The 25,720-nt window shown below is 38.0% G+C and overlaps 1 protein-coding gene across 1 annotated transcript in view; it reads right to left on the bottom strand.

Moving 5' to 3' along the window:
- PCCA (propionyl-CoA carboxylase subunit alpha) overlaps window positions 1-25,720 on the bottom strand; it is a 270,532-nt gene that overhangs the window by 183,762 nt on the left and 61,050 nt on the right. Inside the window, exons 7-8 of the mRNA XM_050975683.1 lie at window positions 10,635-10,766; window positions 4,036-4,072 (exon numbers count right to left, since the gene is read on the bottom strand). Of these exons, the coding sequence (XP_050831640.1) occupies window positions 4,036-4,072; window positions 10,635-10,766 (169 nt within the window). The remainder of the gene's footprint in view (window positions 1-4,035; window positions 4,073-10,634; window positions 10,767-25,720) is intronic.

Below are 25,720 nucleotides of genomic sequence, written 5' to 3'. Positions count from 1 at the left end.
CAATTTTCATTAAATGCAGTATATGCAACACCTACACAAGAGCATTTTATTGATGCTACAGGTGCATCTCCAGATCCCTGGCAGCTTCCAGGCTGCTACACAAGTCACTGGATATCTTGAAATAAAGCTAAAAGCACATCTTGTATAACTTTCATGCAAGAAATGAGATTTTACTGGATACACCAAAGAATCTTTGGCAATACTATCACCATCTAGAGACCCTGTCCAACCCAAAAGCTGCGGGAGTGAAATTTTAAAACAAGCATTGTTCTAAGCCTTATTATGGCAAATGTACTAAGGCAATTTCCATCCCTTAATCTATGTTATTCAGTGTTACATGTATTTTTAAAAAATCATAATTAATTATGCTACCAATTTCAGTCTAACAATATCAGTCTCTTGAATGGTTTGCTGATTTTAATTCTCTAAGCAGAATCTACTCCAAATTTACTGTTCTTTAGTTTTCAAAGCAAAACAGGCATATCAAAAATGAGCCTTGGTAAGCCTTGTATGCTTCAAAATGAATTTATCTATCACAACTCATATGGTTAAATTATCAGAGTATACATGGGTTACTAGTATCATTCACCAAGTGTAGCACCACTTTGCTTCCACTCCCTCCCACATTTTATATACATTTATAATATATCAGCCATGCTTGTAGGCAAGGCAGTTAAAGATTCCCAAGAGCCACTATATAAGTAAAAATAAAATAGGTTTAAAAAAAATAAAGTAAGGCCTGTTTTGAAAAAATCCAAACAGCTTTTCTGGTTGAGAAGGAAAAATTGCAACAGACCTCTACATGTTAGCATGTAAATTAGCCAGTCACCTGAAAATAAGGGTACTGGAGCTTTTGCCCAAACAGGAGGTTGCTCTCACTCTTGGGGAGCTAAGCTAAACTCAGCTAGAGAGCAGCTCTTTAGCCAATACCAAACACTGAAAGGAAGGCCTTGTAAAATTTAAGTTTTGCATACATATTGGGTACAGGATACTGGGATCAGAATGCATTTCTCAACACTCTCCATTTTTGTAGCAATCAAAATTGCTGAAGTATGTTCACATGGATTGGTTGGATTAGTTATGGGAAGGGAGAGGCATGCAAACAATTTCTAACACTTATTTGTAAGTACCCACAACAACAGCAATGAAAGGAGTCACAAAACAGACACATTATTCAGCAGGTGTTAGATTTCCAATCCCTCCCTCAAATTAGATGCCACTTTATGTGAAATTAAAATTGCATGTGAGATTAAAATCTACTCTTATTTAATAGTTTTCCAATCTTGTGATGCCTCTTAAGGATGGAATTAAAGATCTTAGGAGGCAAGAAAGCAGAAAGCAGTCAGACTTGAAGATCACTGCACCTGCTCTCGCTGCTAAATAGGTACTCATAAGTTAGGACTGCTTTGTTTCCAGAACAGTTACTGTTCTGAGAATCTCAATGATAAAAGGAGTAAACAAACTTTTGATGTCCTGCAACTGTTAGCTCCCACCCTTTGCCGCCAAGGTTTTTAGTTGTAATTTACCCATTTTTATAAAGTTGCAGGTAGAAGACCACAGAACACATTGTGCAACATCAGTCTGAGCAATATCGCATGTGACAATACCAGATTCTTTTCAATATCCATTATTAAATCCAATAATATCCATTAAATGCTAGCACTAACTAAACCCATGTCGAATGAAACTTGACAAAAAACCATCTTGTTCATCTTTTCAGTTTTGTACAGACTTTCATTTTATTTTAACTGACTGCACTTCATAGCTGCTCGATCCTTTCAAATAGAGGAGTCAAACTTTCTGGAGTTTCATTGATGCTTCAGAATTAAGAAGCCAACAGTTCCTAAAAGCAGCATGGGAAAAGGGCCAATGCAATTAAGCACTACAGAAAGGATCAGAAGAGCACAACAGCCCAGACCAACAAAGAGAGAAGAGAGACAGTAGAAAGGAGCCAATACAGCAAATTGTGCCTGAACTTCTTCCAGTTTCCGATTTAACATAGTTTCCCTGTCACATTCTCTACACAATACAGGAAAACATCTTAAATCAGGGGCAAAAAGAAGGTTTCACTCCCACACCTAGAAAATATGTATCCATAGATAATAGTCACTGAAACAGGTAAAGGCTACATTTTCAACTCTGAGGCACCATGCTCCACTACTACTGGATCTTTGGCCAAAACACAGCAGGGAGAAGCAGAAAAAAACCACAGGCAGCAAGAGAGCGTCACACACAGTTCTACTGTTTTGAGCACTGACCCATGGTCACTTTTTTAAGAATTACTTAAGCTTTCTTAGAAGACTGAAACACTGGATTAGTGAAATTAGAAACTATCTGAAAGTATTTCACTGCTTATCAAGTGCTCTATATACAAGGACATATACATTACATATAAAAACAAGAGACTATAATTTCCTTCTATCTTAGATCCTTTGAAATTAAAATCACTATGTTTAATTCTGGTCAGTGGTCACAATTAGACAAAAGCTTAACCAAACTGATCAACTTGTCAAACCATGGGTGGGGAAAAAAGCTAGAAGGAATATTTTTCTTTGACTACATGGCACCATAGTACAAACCCTTCTTGTATCAAAGCAGCTTAAGAATTTTCCATCTAAATAAAGCACCACCCAGCTGTCTGTAATTGACTTTATTATCACAGATTTAAGACTGCCTTGATATAATGACCTCCAAAGTGCTACTGATATCAAAGACAGGAACCCGTCAACAGAACACTAGAAGAACTCAGAAGAAAATTAAAAAAGAATGTATTTTAAAGGGTGTCTAGAAAGCCACTGCATGCCTTCTAACATACATTCATCAAAATGTTTAAGAAAATACCTGCAGGAAATGTTTAAAACACAAGAGCAAGAAAGAGTATTGAAGAGAAAGTGAACTGAAATAATGTCACATTACTATGTCTTTCTGCAGGACTAAACCAAATTTTATTTACCGTTCTCTTCTGAATGTTCCAGTTTGGTTAACAGACTCTTTCTTTTGGTAATGCTCCCATGAGAGTGATCAGTTATCAATGGATTTCACAACCAAGACATAAAGCCTGACTACTCACAGAAATGCTGACTTCAATTGTGTCAGCCTAAAAGTCAGACAAGCCTAAGGGAGGTTTCAGAGCAGTTAACCAGTGCAGGGTGAAAGCCCCACCTTAAACTGAAAGCAGAAAGATATTACACTGCTGCAGATAACTTCTAATCAGTGTAACTCCCACTTTCTATCGGGCACAAAAAGGCACAGCAATAGCTCTTGACACAGGTGAAAAGCAGTTTATCGACTTGTGATAAACCTAAATAGCTTCTCATGGTTGCAATCTCAAGGGGAATATTAAAGAAAAACCCCAAGAAAAAATCAGATATCTTACTGCATTAGATTCTTCTTCTAGAAAGCATTTACAAAAGTGTAATTTCAAGCATATGGTTTAGCATTTTCACTAACATCAAGCTTTAGTAAATAAAAGCCAAAACTCATTAAACACATATTACACTTAACCTTCATCAAAATTAGTCCCAGACTCATTTGCTGGTTGCTCTTTTCACCATTCTGTAAGATACTCAGAAGCTGAATAGTGACTTTATTCCAGTAAGCACAGAAGGCTGGTGCTCTGGATCATGTTCAAGTTAGCTGCAGTCCACACAGTGATGAAGAATGAAGATCATAACATCACTGGTGTCAGTCTCCACATAAAGAGAAATGGACCATGCCTACCTTTTGACTCATGTCCAATTGCAGATATACCTTCAGGTAACTCCTTTAGAGAGGTACTCATTGCTGCATATTACATTCATATCACAAATCATGGCTGCACTTGTTCTGTAAAGTCCAGTTTGAAAAGCTCAAATGTGATGATTTAGGAGACAGGGCGTTAATGCCTAGATTCCTCCAGCCCTATGGGCAACAGGGAACTTAAAAACTATTAAAACATTATTTGTTCTATAGGGATTACTTATTACACATTCAATTTAGTCAACCATGTCTGCTGAGAGGCACACAAATCCCACCATAGCTAATTTAAGAACTTACCAATTTCCCTTGCAATTCTGACAGCTTCATCTGCATCCTGTAAAAGCAGGAAATGAGACCCAACGTTAATCCCATCAGCCATTGCACTATGTCCTGAGGGCAGTCATATATTGCACTACTGTCTCCTCCGATTCATTTAATGTTTGATTTTACAACCTCCTGACCCTTTTCAGCCAGAGGAATGTAAAATTAATACCATAAGTGGAATGTAAATTCTACCTCATCATTAGTGCACTGAGAAACTCAAAGCAACGAGGAATCAGCTGACAGGAAACACAACCAGGATCGCAAAATTATTTTCTGCAGTTGTAGGAATTTAATGCTAGAATTTAGACGTTTACAATCAATAATGGACCATAAATCAGATCGTTAAAGTTTGTCCACTACCAGCTTGTTTCTGTCCTCACAGGTATTCCTTGTGTTTTCCTGATTGCTGTCAGTAGGGGGAGTTGATTCTCTATTGTTTGGGAGTAATTCAAGTTCAGGAAAAAAAACCTTGTAGAACTTCTTCAAAGACAAATGGGTTTTGTTTACTCAAAAGGAACACAAGCACTTCAGTTTTGAAAGTTCTGCATTCTGAAGACAAAATAAACCTTAAATGCATCATTTTAAACGGTATCTGAAAGGAGAAGATTCCCATAATTGTTTTCATTTAAGAGTTGCATAAGCCAAGTTTACAAATTCTTTTGTTGATGCCACCTATTGCTTCAGCTGTCTCATACTACTGTAGGCTGGTATAGGAAAAAGTCCTGGGAAACTCAGTAAATAAAAACCAGAATACTTGAATTACTTACCTTTCAATAACCAAATCACTTCCCCTGCAGTAGTTATTTCTACTGATAACAGTTTATCTCCATTATACAAAATTAGAAAGAAAAAGGGTTAAATTACTGTGGTACATGTTAAGCTTGAAAATTCCATCCAAATTTGCTAATATTTATACTATCCCATGACATACATTAAAAAATTTGTATTGAAGGCAGTAATGTCTGGAAACCACCAGCTGCTAACTGTGTCTGAAACTATGGGGGCTGACTTATGAACATTAAACTGAAACCTGATATTTTTAAAGCTTTCAAGGCAATCCATTTTAAAAGCACCCAGGTCAGAACTTTAAAAAAAAATACATAAGAAATGTTCATACCTGGTTCATTTATGTCCGATAATAAAACAAAATCCTCTTTAAAAGTCTTCAGTACCTAGTAACAGCCCCATGAAGAATAAGAGGGCTGGCAGGGGAAGTTGTCAGAAAATTTAATTTCCTTTCATTAGCTAGTCTGCTCCACAAATCGGTGCTTGTTAAGTTCAAAGCAGTCCTGAAAGCAACATCAGTTTTAAGTCTTTTTACTCCAGTCACATCTGTTAATGAGATTTTTCCAAATAACAATTGTTTTTAACTCAAGAGATAAATCTAGCAAAAAACTCGCCAGTCACTCCCTCCCCCCCCAAAAAAAAAAAAAAATCCTCAAGAGTTTACTGTTTTATTACACCTTGCTGCTTTCCATGACCCTGCACCCTCCAAATTTTAGCTTAAAGGGATAAAATGCATGAAAAGGGTCATTTAAGAATGTTAGTGGTTTCCACACATTGAGTTTGAAGGTTCTTTGTTCCTGCCTGTGACAGTTATGCGAGAATACTTCCCCTTAATAGCCTCTCTGTCAGGAAGTGTTAAACCTGCCAAATGCAGACAATTAGAGCCTCTTGAACAAAATGCAGGAAGAGTGATGACTGATGAAGAGCCACGATTATAGTTGAGAAGGAAACTTTTACATTTCTTTTCTCTTGCAAATTCCCCCACATATTTGCAAAATTGAATTAAGGGGGGGAAGCAAACAGGGTAATCTTTTTTCACTTAGTTACCTGCAAACAAGTGGCTAACTGATACACTGTAATCTACAGGAAGACAAGCTGCAAATCATTATAGAGGAACTTTTCACTGCCACTGTATTTTTACACATGCATACAAGAACTTTATGTAACAACTGATTGGTATCAGCAGCACTAATTGTCTTAGTTGTGGCTTGAACTGTGCTAGTCATCTGCCCAGCACAGTTATTAATTTACACTGCGTCAACATCTGTTTCTTTTACAGTCCTAACATATTAGAACCCAAACTCTAAGATGCGAGGGGGAAAAAAAAATCCATGCATACTCCAATTTTCGCTTTCAAAGAGCATTTCTGAACTAGGAAAAAAAATATGCTGTGATTTAAAGAGGAAAACTAAAAAAATAAAAAACAAAACAAAACAAAAAAAACTAAAAAAAATTGATATATTGCAATCTCTGGTAAGTATTTTGATCTTTTTCCATAAGAAGGTATGTTGAATATATGTTTAAAAAACCATGAATTTCACTTGCTGATTACATAAGTTCAGAAACAGTTTGAGTAATTAAGGAAAGTTAGGACAGTTATTTAGCTATTTGGTATATAAAACTTATGACAGATACACAATATTTGCACAAAAGGGGCAAAAAAGTAAATGCTATGATACTGCCTGACACACGTGTCCATATGTGCAAAATATACAAAACCACACTGGTACTCAAAACACTTTAAATTATTTTTTAAAAGCAAAAGTCCTCAATGATTTACTGCTATTTCTTCCAAAAGCACATTAGCTACACTACCATTTTCCCAAAATAAACTGGAAACTGTAAAGAAATATACAATTTTAGCACCACCTTTTATTGTACAAATAAAAATGTTCAAGTAATGGTAGAAGTTAATAAAAGTCCTAAGAGTTATAAAATTATGTCAGTCTTTTCACAAATTGGTGATTCCATTAAGTTAAAGAGACATAAAATATTCCTTTTAGCATAAGAATTCCTAACCTCCTACTTTCATGTAGATGCCTCTCAACCAGGTACCAGCAGGTGGAGACAGAAAAACAAAACCCTCTTGATGTAGGGGAATGCCAGGGTAAAGCTGATTAAGCGACTCCCAGAGCTGTAAAACATTGTATTAATGATGAAGAACTGCATCATGGTTTTCATGGCTGAGGGTGTTAGCCTCAGAGAACCTTCAGTTCATATGCAGTCTCTTAATAACTTCTCCAACAGTGCTCATTCAATCCTAATGTCAATATCCCAGTGCAAAAATTCATCCAAAACACGTACCCAAAACTTAGCTACAGTAAATTCAGAGCCTTGCTGAAGACCTCTAATGTGTTTACTGACATCAGCGAAACGAAGTAGACAGAGACATTATTCTTCTGTGTCTACATCCAGCTGTGTTCTACCAGCCATAAAACCAAACTGGCTGTATATGGTGAAACAATGCAAAAATCATTCTTCCCTTGCCATTTCTTTCCCAGTTTTTCACCACAGCATGTTCTTATGCTCATTACTCAGCCTCCACTTTCTAGTCTCTTACTCCCGTTCAGTTGTTTACAGTCAATACATCATCTCAGCCCTAACTTTAGTATAGCCATTGCTCACACGGATTAACGCTAATTCTTTTGATTAAAACCATTTATGACTACATCTCCCAACTGGGTTTTATAAAACTAAGTCTAGTTACACATTTTGAAATTAATTAGCTTTGAATGCTTTTGTTGGCTCTCTAGCTGACAGCACAAGAGTCCAGTTCCTTATATGTTCAAACAGGATTTCTCAATTGCCCCAGCCAACTGAGAAACTGAACCAGGGATGAGAAGAAAATTACTCTTTGTCAAACTGCCCTCTCCATTCCACATCTTTCCACTCTCAGTTTCATATCTGCTAGAGCATTTGCCAGTACAAGAACAGTTAGCTGTGTCTGATGCCAAGCATCCTCCTCTTCAATCCTTCCAGCTTTAAGTACACTGTTGAAGGGTTTCCTTCTTTTAAATTTCTAATTTCTAATTTAATTACTACTCACTGGGAATTTTTCTACCCACAACTTCTCCAAGATGCTATTACAAAACCTTAGCAGTATCTCCTATGTCTAAGTGCTAAGCAACATAAGAGAGCAAAAATATCCTTTATTCATGAAGGACCTAGGTATCCGCAGCACTATTCAACAAGGATAAAGACAACACTTCTAGTAACAAAGATTTTCAGTGCAGTCCTGAGTTGAATAATGAAGCACTAGAAGTTGTTGCTCTGTGTTTAACTATTCTTCCATAAAGAACACATGCAACAGATCTGCCTTAATTTCTAGCATTGTCAGAGGCATAAATGCAGTTTTCCTCCAGCTTTACTGAAGTCCACTTTAAAGTTGAAGCCACTTCTAAGCATCTAACCACCTTAAGCATCAAGCACTTAACTCCTTCCTAAGACCTTTAAAATTTTTATTTCTCAGGAAAAAGAGCCCTCAAGGATTTTGAAAGCTTCATAACTGTGACTAAAATAGGTCTCCCACAGAATGGCAGAAATCCTAAACAGTCTCCAGTTCCTTGTGTGTTGCTGTTCTGATTAGAGCTGGTATCATGCAGCTTTGCCCTTCCTATCTTAGTCCAAATTTGCAAAATAGCATATCAAGCTCTAACCAGAGATCAGGCATCCTGTATGACCTAATTATTTGGGTATTCATTTCAGCAAAAGACATTGTCACAGGAAGGAAATCAGAGAACAAACACAGGCACATATTTAGATCCATTTCAAGTATGACACTACTAATTATCAGAAGCTTTATTTCCTATAATTGATAATCAAAGCACTGGTTAGCCTAAAATTTGCAGCTCCATTTTTTGATGGAGACAACAATGCTGGCAATGCCTGTGGACTTTCCTTGCTCTTATTTGGTGGGCACATTGCAGGTTTGGGTTTAGGGGTTTTTTTTAAATGTGTATTCTTTTTCATCAACACTCTTCAGATAATCAGAACTCATGCAGGGCTGAGGTAGGTGAAACTGGTATGACACAGACACTTTGGGATTAAGGAACTACCACATCGATCCTTTCAATAGCAGAAGACTGGAGTTGTCAACTCAGGCCTACATTCCAGTTCATTCGTTTTAAGGGTATTGTTGCATATAGCCCATGGCCAACCACATCATTTAAGTTTCCTTTTTGTGTCAGGAACTTCAGATAATTGTCAAAAACAGTGCAACTGAAGGTCTATGAAACAAGTGCATACAAGAAAGCAGCTCAGCTGCACTGGTTATAGGCCTATCTGTTCCTTAACCATTATCCTACTTTGTCAGGTTTGGGGTTTTTTATTAGCAGAAGAACAGAGCCTTACGTGAGTTTTAACTTGATACAATGAGAAAACCAGCATTTTTAGTATTCAATTCTGTATTAGAAAATGCTTTGTGGTGTTCACATGATTAATTCAAAGTTATCTCCTAGCCAGATGCTTTTCTGGAAGTTATTTCCAGAATTCCTAGAAGAATATACAGGGTATCAGAACAAAGAATGTTATGCCCAACAGCTTGGCTGCTGTTAAATCTTACAAGTGCTAAGGGACCACATACACAAGGGACTGCTAAAACATACAACAAAAACCTGAAATTTGCCAATTTGCCACTCCCAGACTTCAACATGGCCACAAATGCCAGTCCAAAATTCATTTGGAGTCCTCCAGAAGGGAAAGAATTCTTTGCTCTTTTACCTGTTACAGCATTATCCTGCTACCAGACATTACAAACATCATGCATTTCCACCACAAGTACTGAAAGATTCTCTTAGGCACTTTGACTTCAGCTATTTTGTGATTTTATCATTCTCTCTCACTAGTCAAGTTCTCCAGGCAGCCTCATTGGACCGGGTAATTCTGTGGAGGCTGAGTCCCTTTGTATTCTATTTACCTTTCACTTTTAGTCAGGTTTTGGGGATAATTTGTCTCTTAACAGAGTTTAAAATCCAGCTTAGCTACTACACTCTTTTCCATGCAACTTAAAATTTTACTCAAACTTCATTTGAAAAAAATTTGATTTGACACGTAATGCATAAAAATTTTCAATGCAGGAGGTCAACATTTTATAATGAACCAAGTTTTAGTTTTATCCAATGAAGGTTTTAAAAGAGAAAAGCTTAACTACATTAACAGAGACAATATATTAAGACACAAAGGTAAGTTTGTAAGAATCCGACAAAATCACTATAGCAGAAAATAAACAAAAATTAAGATATACCTTATTTTTTACAAAACTGTTCAAAGACATTCCTTCTAAAACCACACAAAGAGCATTAGCTGTAGATTCTGATAAAGAGCTGTCAAATTCCCCCCCATCCCATCCTCATCCTGAATTTTGCAACACATGGAAATATGCACGATCAGAACAGACCATAAAACGGAAACTTCACACAGTTTAACAAACTTCACTTAACTTAGAGCTGCCAAGATCTTGGCCAACAAGAAGACCTGAGAAATGTAAAGACGTGCAAATAAGTCAAATCCACACCTGACATTTTACACATCTACCTGCCTTCACGTTAAATTTAAAACAAAGTATTTTTAGAGGTTCCACTGAAGAACTCCTAACACATCATTTATTATCAAGGACTTTCTCCTCCAAAGCTCTCTTGTTAGTAAAAATCTGTACTTCATTTTTAATTACATTTTACTGAAAAAGAAGAGGAAATTATAATTAGATTCTGCATCAGACCTTCAATAGGTGTACTTTGATTTAGACACTGTTCCTACAGTGGGTAGACAGTAATTAAATGATTTCTCACCTTGACTACTCCATCAAAGCCAGGGATTGTGTTGACCTTTGCATTCTTGGCTAACAATTTGCTTTCAATCTTGTCTCCCATAGCTTGAATAGCATGTGTGTCAGGTCCAATGAAGGTGACACCTTCTGATGCCTGCAAAGACAATGAAGACAAAACTTTAGGAGACAAAAATAAAAATCAGCTTTTTTATACAGAGATATTACTACTAACTTTTTTCTCTTTTTGAGCTGACTAATACAACAAGACTTATAAGGCAGTGATCTCTTTACATAACAACAGAGCAATATATAAATATTTCAGACAGTTCATTAAAAACGTGTATGACCTTGTGAAACTACCTATACACACCGATTCAAAGCCCTATAATTAGCATTTGTATAAATCAAAAGCTAGACCAGAGAAAAATAGCTGCAAGTGGCAGTACTCCAGCCTGAAAGTTAAAAATATCCCTTCAGAAAACAGAGGCTTGTTAATTCACCACTGACATAGCCAAAAGTGATTTACAAAGATGCACTTGCCAAATGATAATACAGTTTAAAATTCTATTTCGTATGCATTCCTAAAACCAAACCTCAATGAAACACCACAATGAAAATGCAGTCTTTAACTCAACAGATAAAAGACCTTGAAAATAAAGCAATAAGTGAAACAACATTTCCTGATTCTTTCAGACAACTCTTCTCCAATAATAATGTGGAAAGCAGTTCACATAAAATGTTCTAATATTTCAATATGTAGGTAAAACAGTGATCTGCATGTTTCTTCTTCCTGTTTCTCTATGCCAGCAATAGACTTCAGCAAGGTTACTCAGATAGAGGCATTTTTTCAGGAAGAAGTTTTTACTGACTTCTTCAGGTCAGTACTATATGAAGTTAAAGATAATTCTATCAGAACTGTTCCCTGAAAGTTACTGATGCAATAGTAAGTACACATGTGTTTCAGGTAAGTTCTTATCTTTTATACTGTATGGGGAAAGAAAAGATGAAAGAGGGGTAAGGATGAAACAAAAAAATTTAATTTTTTTTAAAAATCAAGCTTTGTGCAATCTTTCCAAGTTACATTTATTTTTATTTTCTTCTCCCCAGTTCTAAGATATCTGTAAAATGTCTAAAACCAACTTGTTTCTAGCCAATGGGCAACGAACTTAATGCCACTACTAGCAAAAAGCTAAACAGCAGTTTCTTATATCACAATTCATGACTTAGTATTTTGTTTTTCTAACACATACTTATGCTACACAAACCATATAGTTACAGTCACTAATGATAAAACGTTCTTTGTGGAAGCTTTGTGTATTTACATGATGGAAGCACATGATCCAATCCCAGTACATAGGAAAAATCCTCCTATTTGTGATCTTATAAGGACCAAGAGATCTCAACATGCTCAGGAGCCACCATTTGCACTGTCAGCAGCTTCCTAGCAGGACCAGTGTGACAGCAGCAATTCTGTGCAGATTATTTCATACCATCCTAGCTAACAGGGAAATAAAGATCATCCAGAAAAGACCAGGTGACCATGACAGACACACAAGGAAGCTCAGTGCAAGGACACCCAAACCAAATACAGAGCATCAGTTCTGCAACATCAAAGGATTGTTAGTTTTGACTCACAATGAACCATCTGGGGGTTTATCTCTGCCCACCTATTCTCTACTGCACTGGGATTCTTAGCTTAGCAACTCAGGAATTAACAACTTGATTAATAGCTGTCTTAGAAAGTTGGGAAGACTGTAATACAAAGAAGGAAGAGAGAGGAGGACCAAAACAAGGGCGCAGAGCCATAATTATGTAGTGCTCAGATCTCTGGCACTTGAAGAAATCCACTCTCTAAAGGAGAAGGGAAACAAAGCAAGGAGTTGATGCATGAAATCACAGTGACACAAAGTTTGGAGCTGACTGTTTCAGAAACAACCTGAAAACTCATACTTCTTCCTCTCTTAAAAAGAGGCAGAAATAGGTACCTGCATACAGCTAGAGGCAGGGCAGAGTTCTGTCATCAGAACTGTATTCCAATCTCAAAAAGCCTTGTGGAAAAGGATTGCTTGCATACGTGACAAGTGGAGATTATAGTGTCCTTCTTGTACCACTTCTAACCTGGAAACACCTTGTTTCCACAGCTTCTGCCACAATACTGGCATTTTTATCCTGACCAATACTACTTCAAACTTCACCATGTATTGTTTCCTCTCCTCACTCTCTTCTCAGAGTTTACCATCAAAAAGATGAGATCTCCAGAGGCCAAGATAGTGCCATAACAGATCATCCCAGACTTGTAGCTTGCAGTCTACTTCCATACTCTTACAGTATTTCTCTTCTCTCCTCTTTGTACTGACAGAAAATGAAAAATCTTTATTCAAACTGGAGGTCACAGGGGAGGATAAAAATTACTTTGATGGCATCAGCAAGCATGCACCTTTTCAGCCAAGTGCCCATAGAGGACATCATGCCTGACCTACTGTCTCGTCTCACTGATTTGTGGCATGGACTTCTGAAGTGCCCAGTTCACTCCCTGCTCCTGTCCAGATAGCTGGATAAGAAGAGAACAGTACCATTCAGGAAAGATTAATGAACCACCCGAAATGGAACACTGCAGGCCATTTCAAGAAATTAATCTCTGCATCTAACACATTTGTTACATGAATCCTGTAGAGCTGTAGTATTCCACATGGACACAGCCCATACTAGTTACTAAAAATTAAGTATCAGATGATGTACAGCAGATGCACATTACTCTAATGCAAATACCACCTGTTGCAACTTGTATCTTTGTCTTTTTGTAATGTATACTTTTCATGGGTCAGAATTTACAAACTGTACTTGTCTACATATACAGCTTTTGGCTTTAATTGCTTCAAGCCTTTGTACCTTACACAGATCAGCTCTTCCATGGTAAACAAGCAGCAGCAAAGTACACCCAGCTATTCCCTCAAAACATCAGTCATCTGGGGCAGTCACCACAGCCAGTTATTTCCCCTTCAACAATTTGAAACTAAATAGTTTAACTCAATATGATATCAAACGACACCTAAAACCACGTGATTCTTTATTCTGCAACATCCATAAAACAAAAATAAGCTAACAAACCTAGGAGGCTCTACTGGTGTCTAGGCAGGGTGTCTAATCATCTCTTACACAGGAAAGGTGTGCATTCTCTGACATGACTCACTTAGTGAGTGCATTCTCTGACATGACTAACCTTAGTTAAGCACATTAAAAAAAATACTTCCTCAGCTTAAGGCACTACTGAATAGTCTTGCAAGTCTTGCTACAGCAATTTAATACCCCATCACTCAAAGATGCTTGCTCAAGCCCTCTGCCTAAGTTTCTCTGCTCATCACCAGAAAAGTGCCCCAGCTCCTTCATCACCCACTCACACAATGTGTTAAACAATCCATTTGAAAGTCTACTGCCCAATATTGAAAATGCCAAAAACAAACCATAAGAAAGAATGCAATGGCAACATCTTCAGCTCCCATAAAGATTTACCAGCTTGTTCATACACAGACTTGTCAGTGTGGCAGCAAGTACTAAAACCTCTGCTGTACATACACAAGCTTACACACTGCACATCAAACAAGTTCTTCCAAAACTTCTGTTACTCCTCCACACATCCAGCAGCCTATTTCAGCCTTGAAGACTAATTATCTGACTGCAGAAAACACATCAAAAGTTTCACCATGAACATACACCAGCCCTTTGTTCAGAAACATACCTGTGATATCTGTGAATCACTGCTCTACTTTGCACAATCAAAGGTACAGGCAAATATTAAGGAATATCTTATAAAAGAACAAGTTCATAATAAATTCATGCCAAAAAGGTTGATTTTTAATTGTCTTAAGTAACAGATATTGAAGAGTTTTCCCCAACAGCCCACTATTTTTGAAAGCATTAACAACAGGTCTAATGGTCATGCCATAAGAACTGCGAGCAGTTTGTTCTCCCTTCCTTTTGGTTTGGTGGTTGGCTTTTTTAAGCCAGACAAAAGCCTTGGTCTACCCTCAGGGAATGCAGGACCCCTAACATAGCAAAAACTAAACATAGTGTCAAAGTACAACAAGCAAAGGCAAGATCTGGAAAATCCATTTGGGAAATTCATGATTGAGTTTGTGACCATCACAGTCACTGATTGCTCTGGGAACAGTGGGCCAAACAGACCTATGTTACTGTAAGTCATCATACTCTCAACATCTGGAAAGGACCTGCCCACCTGATGAATTCCTGTGGACCTGAGGTAATTGAAGAGACAGCCTAGAAGAGGAGTTTTCTTTGCACCTCCTCCTGGAAATTATGAATGTAGATATTCACAATTACTGTATTATACAGTCAGTAGTGGATTCAGTCTCAGTGACAGCCTAAGCAGAACTAAAGATAGAAAGCATGAAGGAGAGGAAACTGCATAAGCAACTTTTACACACGTATACTTGGCAACATATACTCTTCTGTGGGCTTATGAATCTGTGGCAAAGCAGCCAACTCACTGCCAGGCCTCCTGGAGCTGCAGGAAATGATTGAACAGCTCCAACTCAGCTTTAGACAAAACAAGTGATACTAAAACTTATCCTCTGTCTTTTATAATGTTAGTTATGGACAATTAAACACAGTTTTTGATGTCCTAATTTGAGCCAAGATACCTGAATCTGTGTGTAGTATCAGCTTAAGAGGAGCAGCTTCAACCAACAAGGAGATATGCCTTGTACAAAAACAGTGCTATCGAGAATCTTGTGTTTTCTCTTTCAGAACTATTTGATGAGGGGATTTTTCCACTCACAGCATGCTGATATGGCAAAGCACACTTGAGTGCCCAGCTGTTTCCAGGTGCAAGAGCCTCTATAGTTACCTTACCACACAGGAGCAGTGACAATAATGCAGGCTTTGTTCTTGTTCATTCCCTAATACCTGAAATGGCTAGTTCTAGGGAAGTATTTTTCATCTCTGAGGAATAAATGGCTGAAAGGCTAGAGAGATCTCAGAAGCATTTGTAGCTGTTCTGCTTTATTGAAAATAAGCTTTTCTATGTAAACACAGAGCTGGTTTTAACAAGTTCATGAAACTTACAGGAGAACCAAACAATCTATTGCATGCTGCCATTGAATCATAGGCTCTCAAATTCAGACTTACATATGACATTTTCAGCTCAGGTTGATATTTACAGAAGACAGTAACAGACCTCAAGTGACTGAGGCAACTAACCGAGCTCCTCTTCCCTCATCCTCTCTCCTTCCCCTCCTGCACATGCCTGCCCACAGTCCTACCTATCCCCCATCTCTAAAGGCAGGCTTCAACACTCCTCAGCTGACCTAGCTGACCAACATGGCAGACAATGGTCTATTTCTTGTGTAAGAAATGGTTTCCATCACTTTCATGAGACAAATTGAGCGAAACAGAGAAGCTTAATGGGCACTGAAGGAAGGACCATGAGTGGCTGGTGCATGCAACTGGGAACAAGAACCTTCTTTGGGAGGATGGCACATCCTCAAACTCTGAAGTACTTTGGAGGGTGGCTGCATGCTGCCATACTGACCTGCTCTTCTTATCATATCTGCATAACTGTTTCAAGGCTTGTTTTAAAATCAAACATGATGCTTCTCTTAGGAACACTGAGTCACAGAATGGCTGAAGTTTGAAGCATCAAAGCCACTGCTACAAACAACTCTGGATGTGTAGTTTCAAGTATTCCAACAACTTAAGGGCAGAAGAGAAAAAGAAACAAGATTCTGTGGCAGTGAGCTAACAGCAAGATCAGCAAGTGTGGGCAGCACAAGTTACCACATCTGCTGAAGAATTTATTGGGGAGTAAGATTATGAAGGAGGGTCCACAGATAAGAACTTCAGTAGAAACTTTATCATAGATCTGGTTTTCAAAGGAGTTCTGTTTTAATCCACAAGTTTTCTTCACAGGAGAAACAAGAAAAGGGTTCCATTAAATCCTTATATGATTGATTCTTTCACCGTTGTACTCCCTCTCACCACACAACCAGTCAAGGAGGCAGACCCAAAGGAAAAGGGAACAGCACAAGTAGTCTGGTATTCACAGTGTTCCAGAAAAATTGGGATCATCCACAAATAAAATCCCCCACATACAGCTCAGAGGTCACTAGAAGGACACAAACCTGAATGTGCTGCTGCCTGCAGACACATACAAAGTAGAGCAGATAAGCAGCACACCTCAAAGATGACTGGAATAGACAGCTGGGCCAAAAAGCCTCTAAGTCACATGAGCTAAATGCAGGGCTGAAAAGCTGAGCTGGCAGCAAAAGGAAGGTCCAACAGAGGTACAAACAACCTAGGAAAAAACCAAGCAGAACAGAAAAATCCAGATGAAACATCCAAAGACAGACACGATTCAGGAGTATTAGCAGGGAAAAAGCGGGGGGGAATCCACTAACACCACCACCAACACAAGCACACTGACATCAGTTGAAAAAGGCAGGTACATAAAACACTTCAGAATTCAGGAACTGTCCATTCAACATTGGGAAGGAATTCCTCAAGGAAACCTACTATAAGAATATTTAATAAGAAGCATCCACTCAAAAACTTAGGAAATACTGAGCTGGTAAAATACTCTACAATACAATGTGGTGGACAATGTAAAACATCCTGAAGCTTTATGCTAGATGCACAGACATGACCTATCAGCTCAAAATTTTTGGCAGTGTTGCTGCTGTCTTGAAGGCTCAGAATTAAAAGCATACACAAGAGTGGCCATTGATTTGTGCAGGCATCAACCTGCAAATTCAGTACCAATAAACGTAAAATTTCATTCTCTGGTGTTTAATTTTAAGCTGCAAAGGGGCTGAATCAGTAAAAAGCCTAGGTATTGTCATGGATCACCACGAGCAGTAACACTCCAGCATTTCAGTGAAGAAATGTTTATTCCAATCTTGTTTACAATGAAATAAGCAGAACTTCTGAAGACAAAGGATCTTTACAATGCACACACATTTACACAAACACACACGAGAGAGAAGACAACATAGACAAGTATCATCCTTCATTAGAACAAATATTTTTACAAGATGAGCCATGCTGAAGTAAATTAAAGCCTTCTGTACAGCTTATAGCCCAGTGAAGACAGTATGTGATGTAAGAAAAAGCATAGATATGCAAGAAGGAAGGGCTGTAGCATCCTACTGTCCTCTGACTACACCTGCCTTTGACTACTGCAGTTATTTCTGCAGAGGTTTGGCTTTTGTATTGTTAGAGGTCTTTGGAAGGAGTTTGTTTACTACAACCACCTTGAGCTTCAGAAGCACAAGGCAGGTACACTGTGACAGCAAGTAGCCTCAAAAGCAAAGTATAAATTGGCAGATGGCAAAGTAACAGCGCCTGAGGCAACTTGCAGAGGAAGGTGGTAATAAAGTACTGTGCTGCCCAGCCTGTCAGATCTCATGGCTTCTTCCAAATTCTGCTTCAAAATCAGAACTGTTACTTGGCTCCAAAACACACAACAATGTAGAAGTCAGAACTCCCATACAAGCTATGTCACTACCTGTCACACTACATCACCACTTTAATTATCTTACTCACTGTCTCAAACAGGAGTATGTGCTGCAAGAGAAAGTAACACATTGAAAGTGTTCCCTTTGAAAAGAAAAAGCTAGCAGAAAAAAAAGTCTTTACCTAAAATTGAATACAGCTGCAAGAAGTTTGTCTTACTTCTTAAAACTGAATGAAAAGAACAGTAAAGCATTTACCAACCACACCTTAAGAAAACTGGTGGGCAGCAATACCCCCCAAAGCAATGAAAACTAGAATACACTCATTTACTTGAAAATAAGCCAATTGATGCCAGTTTCCATGTTTAACCTTTACCATAGGGAGGGAGATGTGTAAACATACTCCTTTAAACCATCATTCTAAGAAATATTAACTGGTTTATTTAATTCTGGTATGAGTCTGTTAATGCCTGCCTCCATAGTTTTAAATATGCAGAGGCATGAAAATCCATTAATCAGTTACCAGAAGGGCCAGACAAACTTCTTCAGGATGAAATGAAAAGCCTTATCCAGGTCCCAAACATGCCTTCCTTAAAGTAGGCTAGGAACAGAATGCAGGCACAGCATATAGGTATTTTTAATAGATAGAGACATAATTATGCTTTTTAAAACGTAATATATGTATATTCAAATACTGGAGGTGCAAAGAGAGGACTCAATTTGTTAGACTACTCTAAAGCTCAGCTTAAACAAAAGGCACAGCTACCAAGCCCGTATAAACAATCTAAAGCAACTAAACTCCAGTGTCCAAAAAAGGTGTACACCACCGGAAAGGTACACAGGTTTATGCCTTCTGCATAAACACCAGGGAGTGGCCAGAGTAACTCTAAATATTCAGCACCACCTTAAGTACTAATGCCGCGTGGAAAATCCTTTTTAAAATAAACTTTAAAGTCATCTCCTCTATTTCCACAGAAGTGGTAAAATTACAAAGTCAAAACTAAGAACAAGACTGATCTGTAGACAACACCCTTAAAAAGATATAAGTTGAGAACTATTATTATCACAGATTATATGTGCTTGCATTGATTTAATTCTGCATTTTGAAATTAAAAGGTCTTCTTTACCAAATATATTGGAACTTCTAAGTGGAAGACATAGCTCCCAATCAAACCTTTGCAAGTGAAAAGACACAGAGACAGCTTTTTCCAAGGGCTCAAAGCACAAGACACTGAGAACAAGTACTACCTCTGTGGCTCTATACTTACAAGTTTTCACTTTGGATCTGCAACCTGAAGTCTTACTTGATAATTTCACTTTAAAACTATTTAAGGCTTTAATGGTCTACATATTATATGTTTGTCCAGAACCTAAATGCAATATTGAACTAACTGAGCTCAGAAGCACTTCTCACGTACAAACTATAAAATTTGAACATGCAGGAGTTTGCATGACACACCACTATAAGTGATTAACTACTTCATCATATATGAAACACTACACAGACAGCACCGAGGCACAGAAACTTATCCCTGGTATGCTCAAAAGGGTAGTCACCTATATCAGTAGTAAGGAATGCCCAGAAAATTTAGGGAGAAACAAACTAAACTTAAGAATTTTCCCTGGATGGTTTCCATATTGCTTTTCTTCACTTCATGGCATTGAAACCACCCTTGATTTTTACATGATAAAAGAAATCTGTGGAACTAATCCTAGAAACCTCTTTCTGTTTCCTTGCTTAACACCTCCAGGCGACAGAAAAGACAAAATGCTTCATTTGCATCCTTAAACATTAGAAACTGCGAATGAGCCTTTTCAGCTGCAAATGTTATTGCATCTACATTTCCAGAAGAGAAAGAAGGTTAAACAGCCTACTCAGGTTTATGTTAACTCATCTCTTTTTAGCACCCTGAGTAGCACAAAGAGCAGAAAATGCAGAAGCTTAACAGCAGAACCTCTTTCTTCATTAAGTTCAATTAGATTCTGGCAATGGATATAGCTGCTGATTACAGGAAGATAAAGAGAAGGAATCAGGTATGCACAAAGGAAATGGCAAACCCAAGTGTAATCTTAGTCTTCCCGATCATCCAGTCTCAGGAAGACCATTCCATTTTTCATGCAACACAAAATAGTTCCACCAGTTGCATGACCACACAAGATTTCGCCCGATGTAAAAGCACCATTTGTTCAATCATTAATTCAAACTTAGTTTAAAATGTAATATGCCAGTGTTGCACAAAGCCAGCCTGAATATGCTAGCAAGGTAAGAAAGAGTCCTTGCTTATCAATTGGTAAGTACACCATCTTATCAATTGAAGAATACATTTGAGCCACATCTAGCCAAATCTATGAACTATTTTGCTTCACAAAAAAGCCACTATCAAGTACTATTTACTCTTGGACTGTATTAGTTCTTCACTTCGTCGAAAATTAGGATTCATTTGTTTGGAGGGGGAAAGCACTTGGAATTAGTGCACTGAATACAGCAGAGAAAGTTAGCAGAACTTCATTTTCTAGGCCATTTGGCTTTCAGTCTGGAAAAAGCCTTCAGCTTGGCAGAAAATACTCAATGAGATGCTTAACAAAAAATATACATTAGTCTAAATTAAAAACAGGCAGCCATAGAGGAAAAAAACAGGACAATGATGAGGGGGAAAAAACAGGGGAGCATCATTCTAGCCAAAGCAATACCTCACATTACCAAGGACCCAAGTTTATGCCATATAAAAACTTTTCTGTATCAAACTGAAATTCAGTAGGGAAAACAAGCAGAATAACAGTTCAAAAACTCCACTGTTAGAGCAAATGAAGAATATGCACAGACACAAGGCATACTCTTAATACACCCATACTATTTCTCCTGTCCTAAAGCTGCACATGAAGCTTTGCAAATTAATAGAAAACACAAACATATAGCTTGATCAGTAAGTGGACTTTGCAATACTGTACCTTGTGTTTTTCAAAGGTGAGGCCAAATCAATAATAAAAACATGAGAATATATTTAGAAGTGAACGAGTAATGAAAAATTAGCACTGTGTTGCCAAGATGTTACATTGAGCTTGCAGTAAAAGGGTATTAATTGTATGCCTGTGTTGAAAAAAAAAAGTCTGGTATTTTTCCAGACATTCTAAAATGCTTTCAAAGTTAGGTGACTATAATGATATTTATACTGCACCTTCAAAAACCAAATGAAAACTTATGATGACTGTCCGAGCTCACATGACCCTGAATTTACTGATGATTTAAGCATAAGGAACCCTGGTGTTGACAGCCAGGAAGGTAAGTGACACTAGAATTATCTTTTCTAATAACTACATTGAAAAAGAATAATTTCTTAAAGATATACCAGACAAAGACATTGAATAAGCAACATTCTTGATAAAAACAAGACTGTTAAACGCCCAGTGCCTTAACTAAATTCTAACATGGGTAATGCCATTCTGACCTACAGTGCCCTTTTCTCAGCTGGCCAGTGGACTTAAAAATCCTCTCCACTGTCCTCACAAGGTTACTAATTTACTTCCTGTCAAATAGCTGCAATTGCTGATATTTAGACAAGTGTTACTGTGTCAATAGAAACAGTCATCATCAAATGTTAGATAAAGATTGTTTGAAGACCTCCAGAGAGTTTATAAAGACTCCCTAAACTACACTGGAAGATGCAGAACAAATCATCAAGTCCACTTCAAAAAAGCAGAAGCATCTATGTCCTGTTAGTAAACTGGAGTTATTTTCCCAGAAGAAGAGAGTGATTAAACAGCATTAAATTTAATTTGACACAACATTAAATGATAAACAGGCATGTTTATGAAAAAATAAATATCATTTTGTCAGTTACACTAATCACAATTATTTAAAAACCAAAGAAGCAGCAAATATCAATAACAAAATGTGCATGGGCACACATTTGTTTGCGATTTTGTTTGTTCATCATCACCACACCAAACCAAGTTTAATTCACTGAACTAACAGACTGTTTCTACCAAAGCCAGGATATACTGATCCTGCAATTAATGAAAAAACACAAAACATCACTCAATTAAGGCAAGGATAGGACTGGGGCAATAGCTGCTCAAGCATAAAACCATTATAAAACCCCAGGATGGAATGCTGTCCCATAGGTCACAGTAACTGTCACAGTGTAGTGACCCACAAAGTCAGTACCTCCAGCCCAGGGACCAATTCCTCCTGACTCTCACTCCCCCAGCAGCAGCAGCTGTGCAGCCAACAGTTTGGGAACCATATGAGCTAGAAATAGCTAAAAGGGCAGGGGGTGCTTAGAGGATTTTGAGGGACAGTCCCAAGAAGGGTTAACAGCAGAAGGGACAACTGCTAACAAATACACTGTCACCAGACATTTAACAGGGTACATGGGGGAAAGCATGCAGGAAAGGTAGAGGCTGCCTGAAAACTACATTTGTGACCAGAGATGCCTATGGCAGTCACTTGCAGGGAAAGACTGGGTGTTACAGAGGTACTGTCATGGCAATGGTGATGAGAAGCCACATGTGAGATAGCTGCAATCTAGAAAGGCAAGGAATACTGGAAGATGTTGATCAAACACAGGAATGCATAGCTGAGAGAGGCTGTGAAGTTTCCATCCTTACAGATATTCCAAACTCAATTGGATATAAACCTAAGCAACCCATTCCAGCTGATGCCACTTCAAGAAAGGGACTAGTCTCCAGTGTTCCCTTCTAAAGTTATTTACTCCACAGAGCTAGGTGAAGTGTATCAGGAAGATCATAATCTCTGGACAGGGACAGGAACTAAAAGTAGAGAGAACCTGGCACAATCCTTTAACAAAATAGACATGACCCATGTACTTTGTCTGAGATAAAGGGATGTGTATCTTCCTACTGAATCTCACAGCATCCATTAAGAGAAAGCAGAGCCATCTCTAAAAACTGGTGGTACTGGTACCTTTAGCCATTGATTTCTACATCTGTACTAAAGTATGCTGCTCCTTTAGCTTTGCAGACATGTGATCAATCCTTTTAAAAAAAAAAAAAGCAAAGGTTCCCATCTCTGAAAGGCAAGCTTAACCAATTGTCTTAGGTCAACACAGGATACAGCACAGTTAGGAAAACACAGCTGGGGGGCAAGCAGGGACAAGAGGAAGCTCCCTACACCAGCACAGGCATGGAAGAAGTTGGGAGAAGCAGCTACAATCTGAGAGAGGATGGTAAGGGAGCACTTCTGATGCCCCCTCATCAGCTGAGCAAGCAATAGTGCACATATGGGATAACATCAGGCAACACGGTCACAGCAAAGATACCATTCCATGGAATCCTGCAAAGTCTGCCTTGTCTCCTTTACTACATGCATCTTTTTGCAGTAGTATTACTAATGGAAGATGTTCTTATTTAAATCTTACACACAATTCCTGGGAGAAAACTGTGAATTAATTACCCTGCAATGAAAAATATCTAACTCTTACAGCTGCCCACCAAGAAAGGCCCAATACACTACGTTTAAGTTAAGAAAACATTCAATGTCTTTTTCCCTCTGGAAAATCACTCCCAGAAAATATATTTTTTCTATATGTTTCAACAGTCAATGTACATAGCTGTCCCACCAGTTTCTATTTTTGCTCTACTTATATGAAGTTTACATTAAATATTATGGGCAGAGATGCATGTGATTATGTTATCCTCTTAAATGTGGATGTTCAAATAAAACAAAAAAAAACCATTAAGGTGCTTTTGTAGCCAAAGTTAAAGATAATAAAATTAGGAATAATATTTTTCTTTTAAGGAACAGGACTTTTATACTCATATATACAAATTTGGAGTTTTTCACCAAGCCCTGTTTTTACTCACACATATTCTGACATGAATGAAACAGATAGCAGATTTGGCTATTTAATTTTACTTTTCCACAGAAGGCAAAGAATTACATGCGATAATAAACACCACTGAATAATATAAAAATTTCAAATTATTTTCAAAGTATGTGTAAGTTATACTTGGCTAGCATGAGGAAGTAACAGTGGAATTTAAACTTGTGGAACAAAACATGATGGACAGACAATATTACATCACTCAAAATGCTACAGCTTTGGAACAACAACCTCTCACTATCTCAGTGTCATAAATAAAACAAGTCAATAAATTGTTTCAATATGTAGTAGAGAATTTACAGGCACTTAAAATGAAGCAATCCATGTGACGTCCTTGTGGTCCTGCTTCTATGAACCACACCTATTCTGAGCTCAGGATAATATATTATGACAAAAGTATCTACCATGTATTCTGAATACTACCAACTCTGAATCTGAAACAAATTTTATCTGGTGACTATGGGTGAAACAGCTTTTTGGAACAGACACAGTCAAGTTCCTCCTTCCCCTTCCCAACAGATGGGCCTGAGAGTTGGACAGTCTGGCTTCACTCATGCTATAAAGTAATTAGACAAACAAATCTGGATCCTGTAAATAAGCATGTGCTTGGAATTAAGCGCACTTAAACAGTTACAGGCCCTAAATTTGAAAATTTTAGCCTGTAGAGGGAATCAGCCTGTTAAATTAAAGCAATCTTTCTGGAAAAGTTGGCATTTCTTTTCAAAGGTAAGAGAGGAGTGAGACTAGAAAATATCAAATTTTTCATATGCTTCATTTTGGTGCAAACTGATGTCTCAAAATTGCATAAGATAGTCAAATAAGACCACAGTACCCTAGAAAATTTTTCTATTTTAATAGCTCAGCTAAGTTACATAAAAACGGTGAAGTGCAACAAGTTCCAGAAGTCCAACCTCCAGTTTATCTGCTGAGCTAGGATTGTCTCAAAATTCTTAGTAAACTGGGTTTTCACTTGCAAACGGAATGCTGAATAGCATATGCAACTACATGTTCCTCAAAGCTACAGAAAAAAATCCTTAAAGGTAGAATATACTCTGAGACATAAGCAGTAAAAAAACATCCATAAGTATATACAAAGGGCTACATTTCACCTCCTGCACTAAAGAAGAGAGGCAAATAGACAAGGAGAGACCACAGTGGCATCACAGCACAAATGCATGCCGAGAACAAGCACATCACAGCAGAGCAACTCTAACCCCAACATGCTCTAACCCCTAAAAGGCTGATTTTACAGTCTCAAAGTTCCTTCATCATCCTTGCAGTCACTTGCCAACGACACATCAGGTAGCAGCAAGAGGCTCGTTCTGATGGGCTCAGCCCAAGAGGAAAATTTAACTGTCAACAGTGAGAAGTGCTCTACCATGGTAACAAAGCCAGAATGTAGTGCCATTCTGCCACACAAAAGGTGGGGTCCTGACCTCCAGGCTTTTCATTTTTCACACCTCAGCCATTGCATTTTGATAACTTCTCTTTCCAGATTATTTTTAAGTTTGCTCTAGATAACTACATAAACAGTTGTCCAAGCACAAGAGAGATGGCAGGAACATGTGACCAGGGCCAACACCTCCTTACAACAGCAGGAAAACTGTCACTTACAGAGATTATGAAACTGCATCTTTGCACAAATGCACACAAGATATAAGGTGGTGTTATGGCTCCCATTCCTTGCTTTGTAGGAGCAATCCAAGTGCCATTGGCAACAGGAGCTAGAGCAGGACTTGAAACATTCACTCAGGAGTCCCAGGAGGAGGAAAGGTTAGGACAGAAGGCAATTTTACCAT

This window comes from Serinus canaria, chromosome 1 (genome assembly GCF_022539315.1).
Source record: "Serinus canaria isolate serCan28SL12 chromosome 1, serCan2020, whole genome shotgun sequence".
Taxonomy (NCBI): domain Eukaryota; kingdom Metazoa; phylum Chordata; class Aves; order Passeriformes; family Fringillidae; genus Serinus; species Serinus canaria.
Note: the sequence above shows the minus strand (reverse complement) of the source record. Positions and strands in the feature narration are given on the sequence as shown.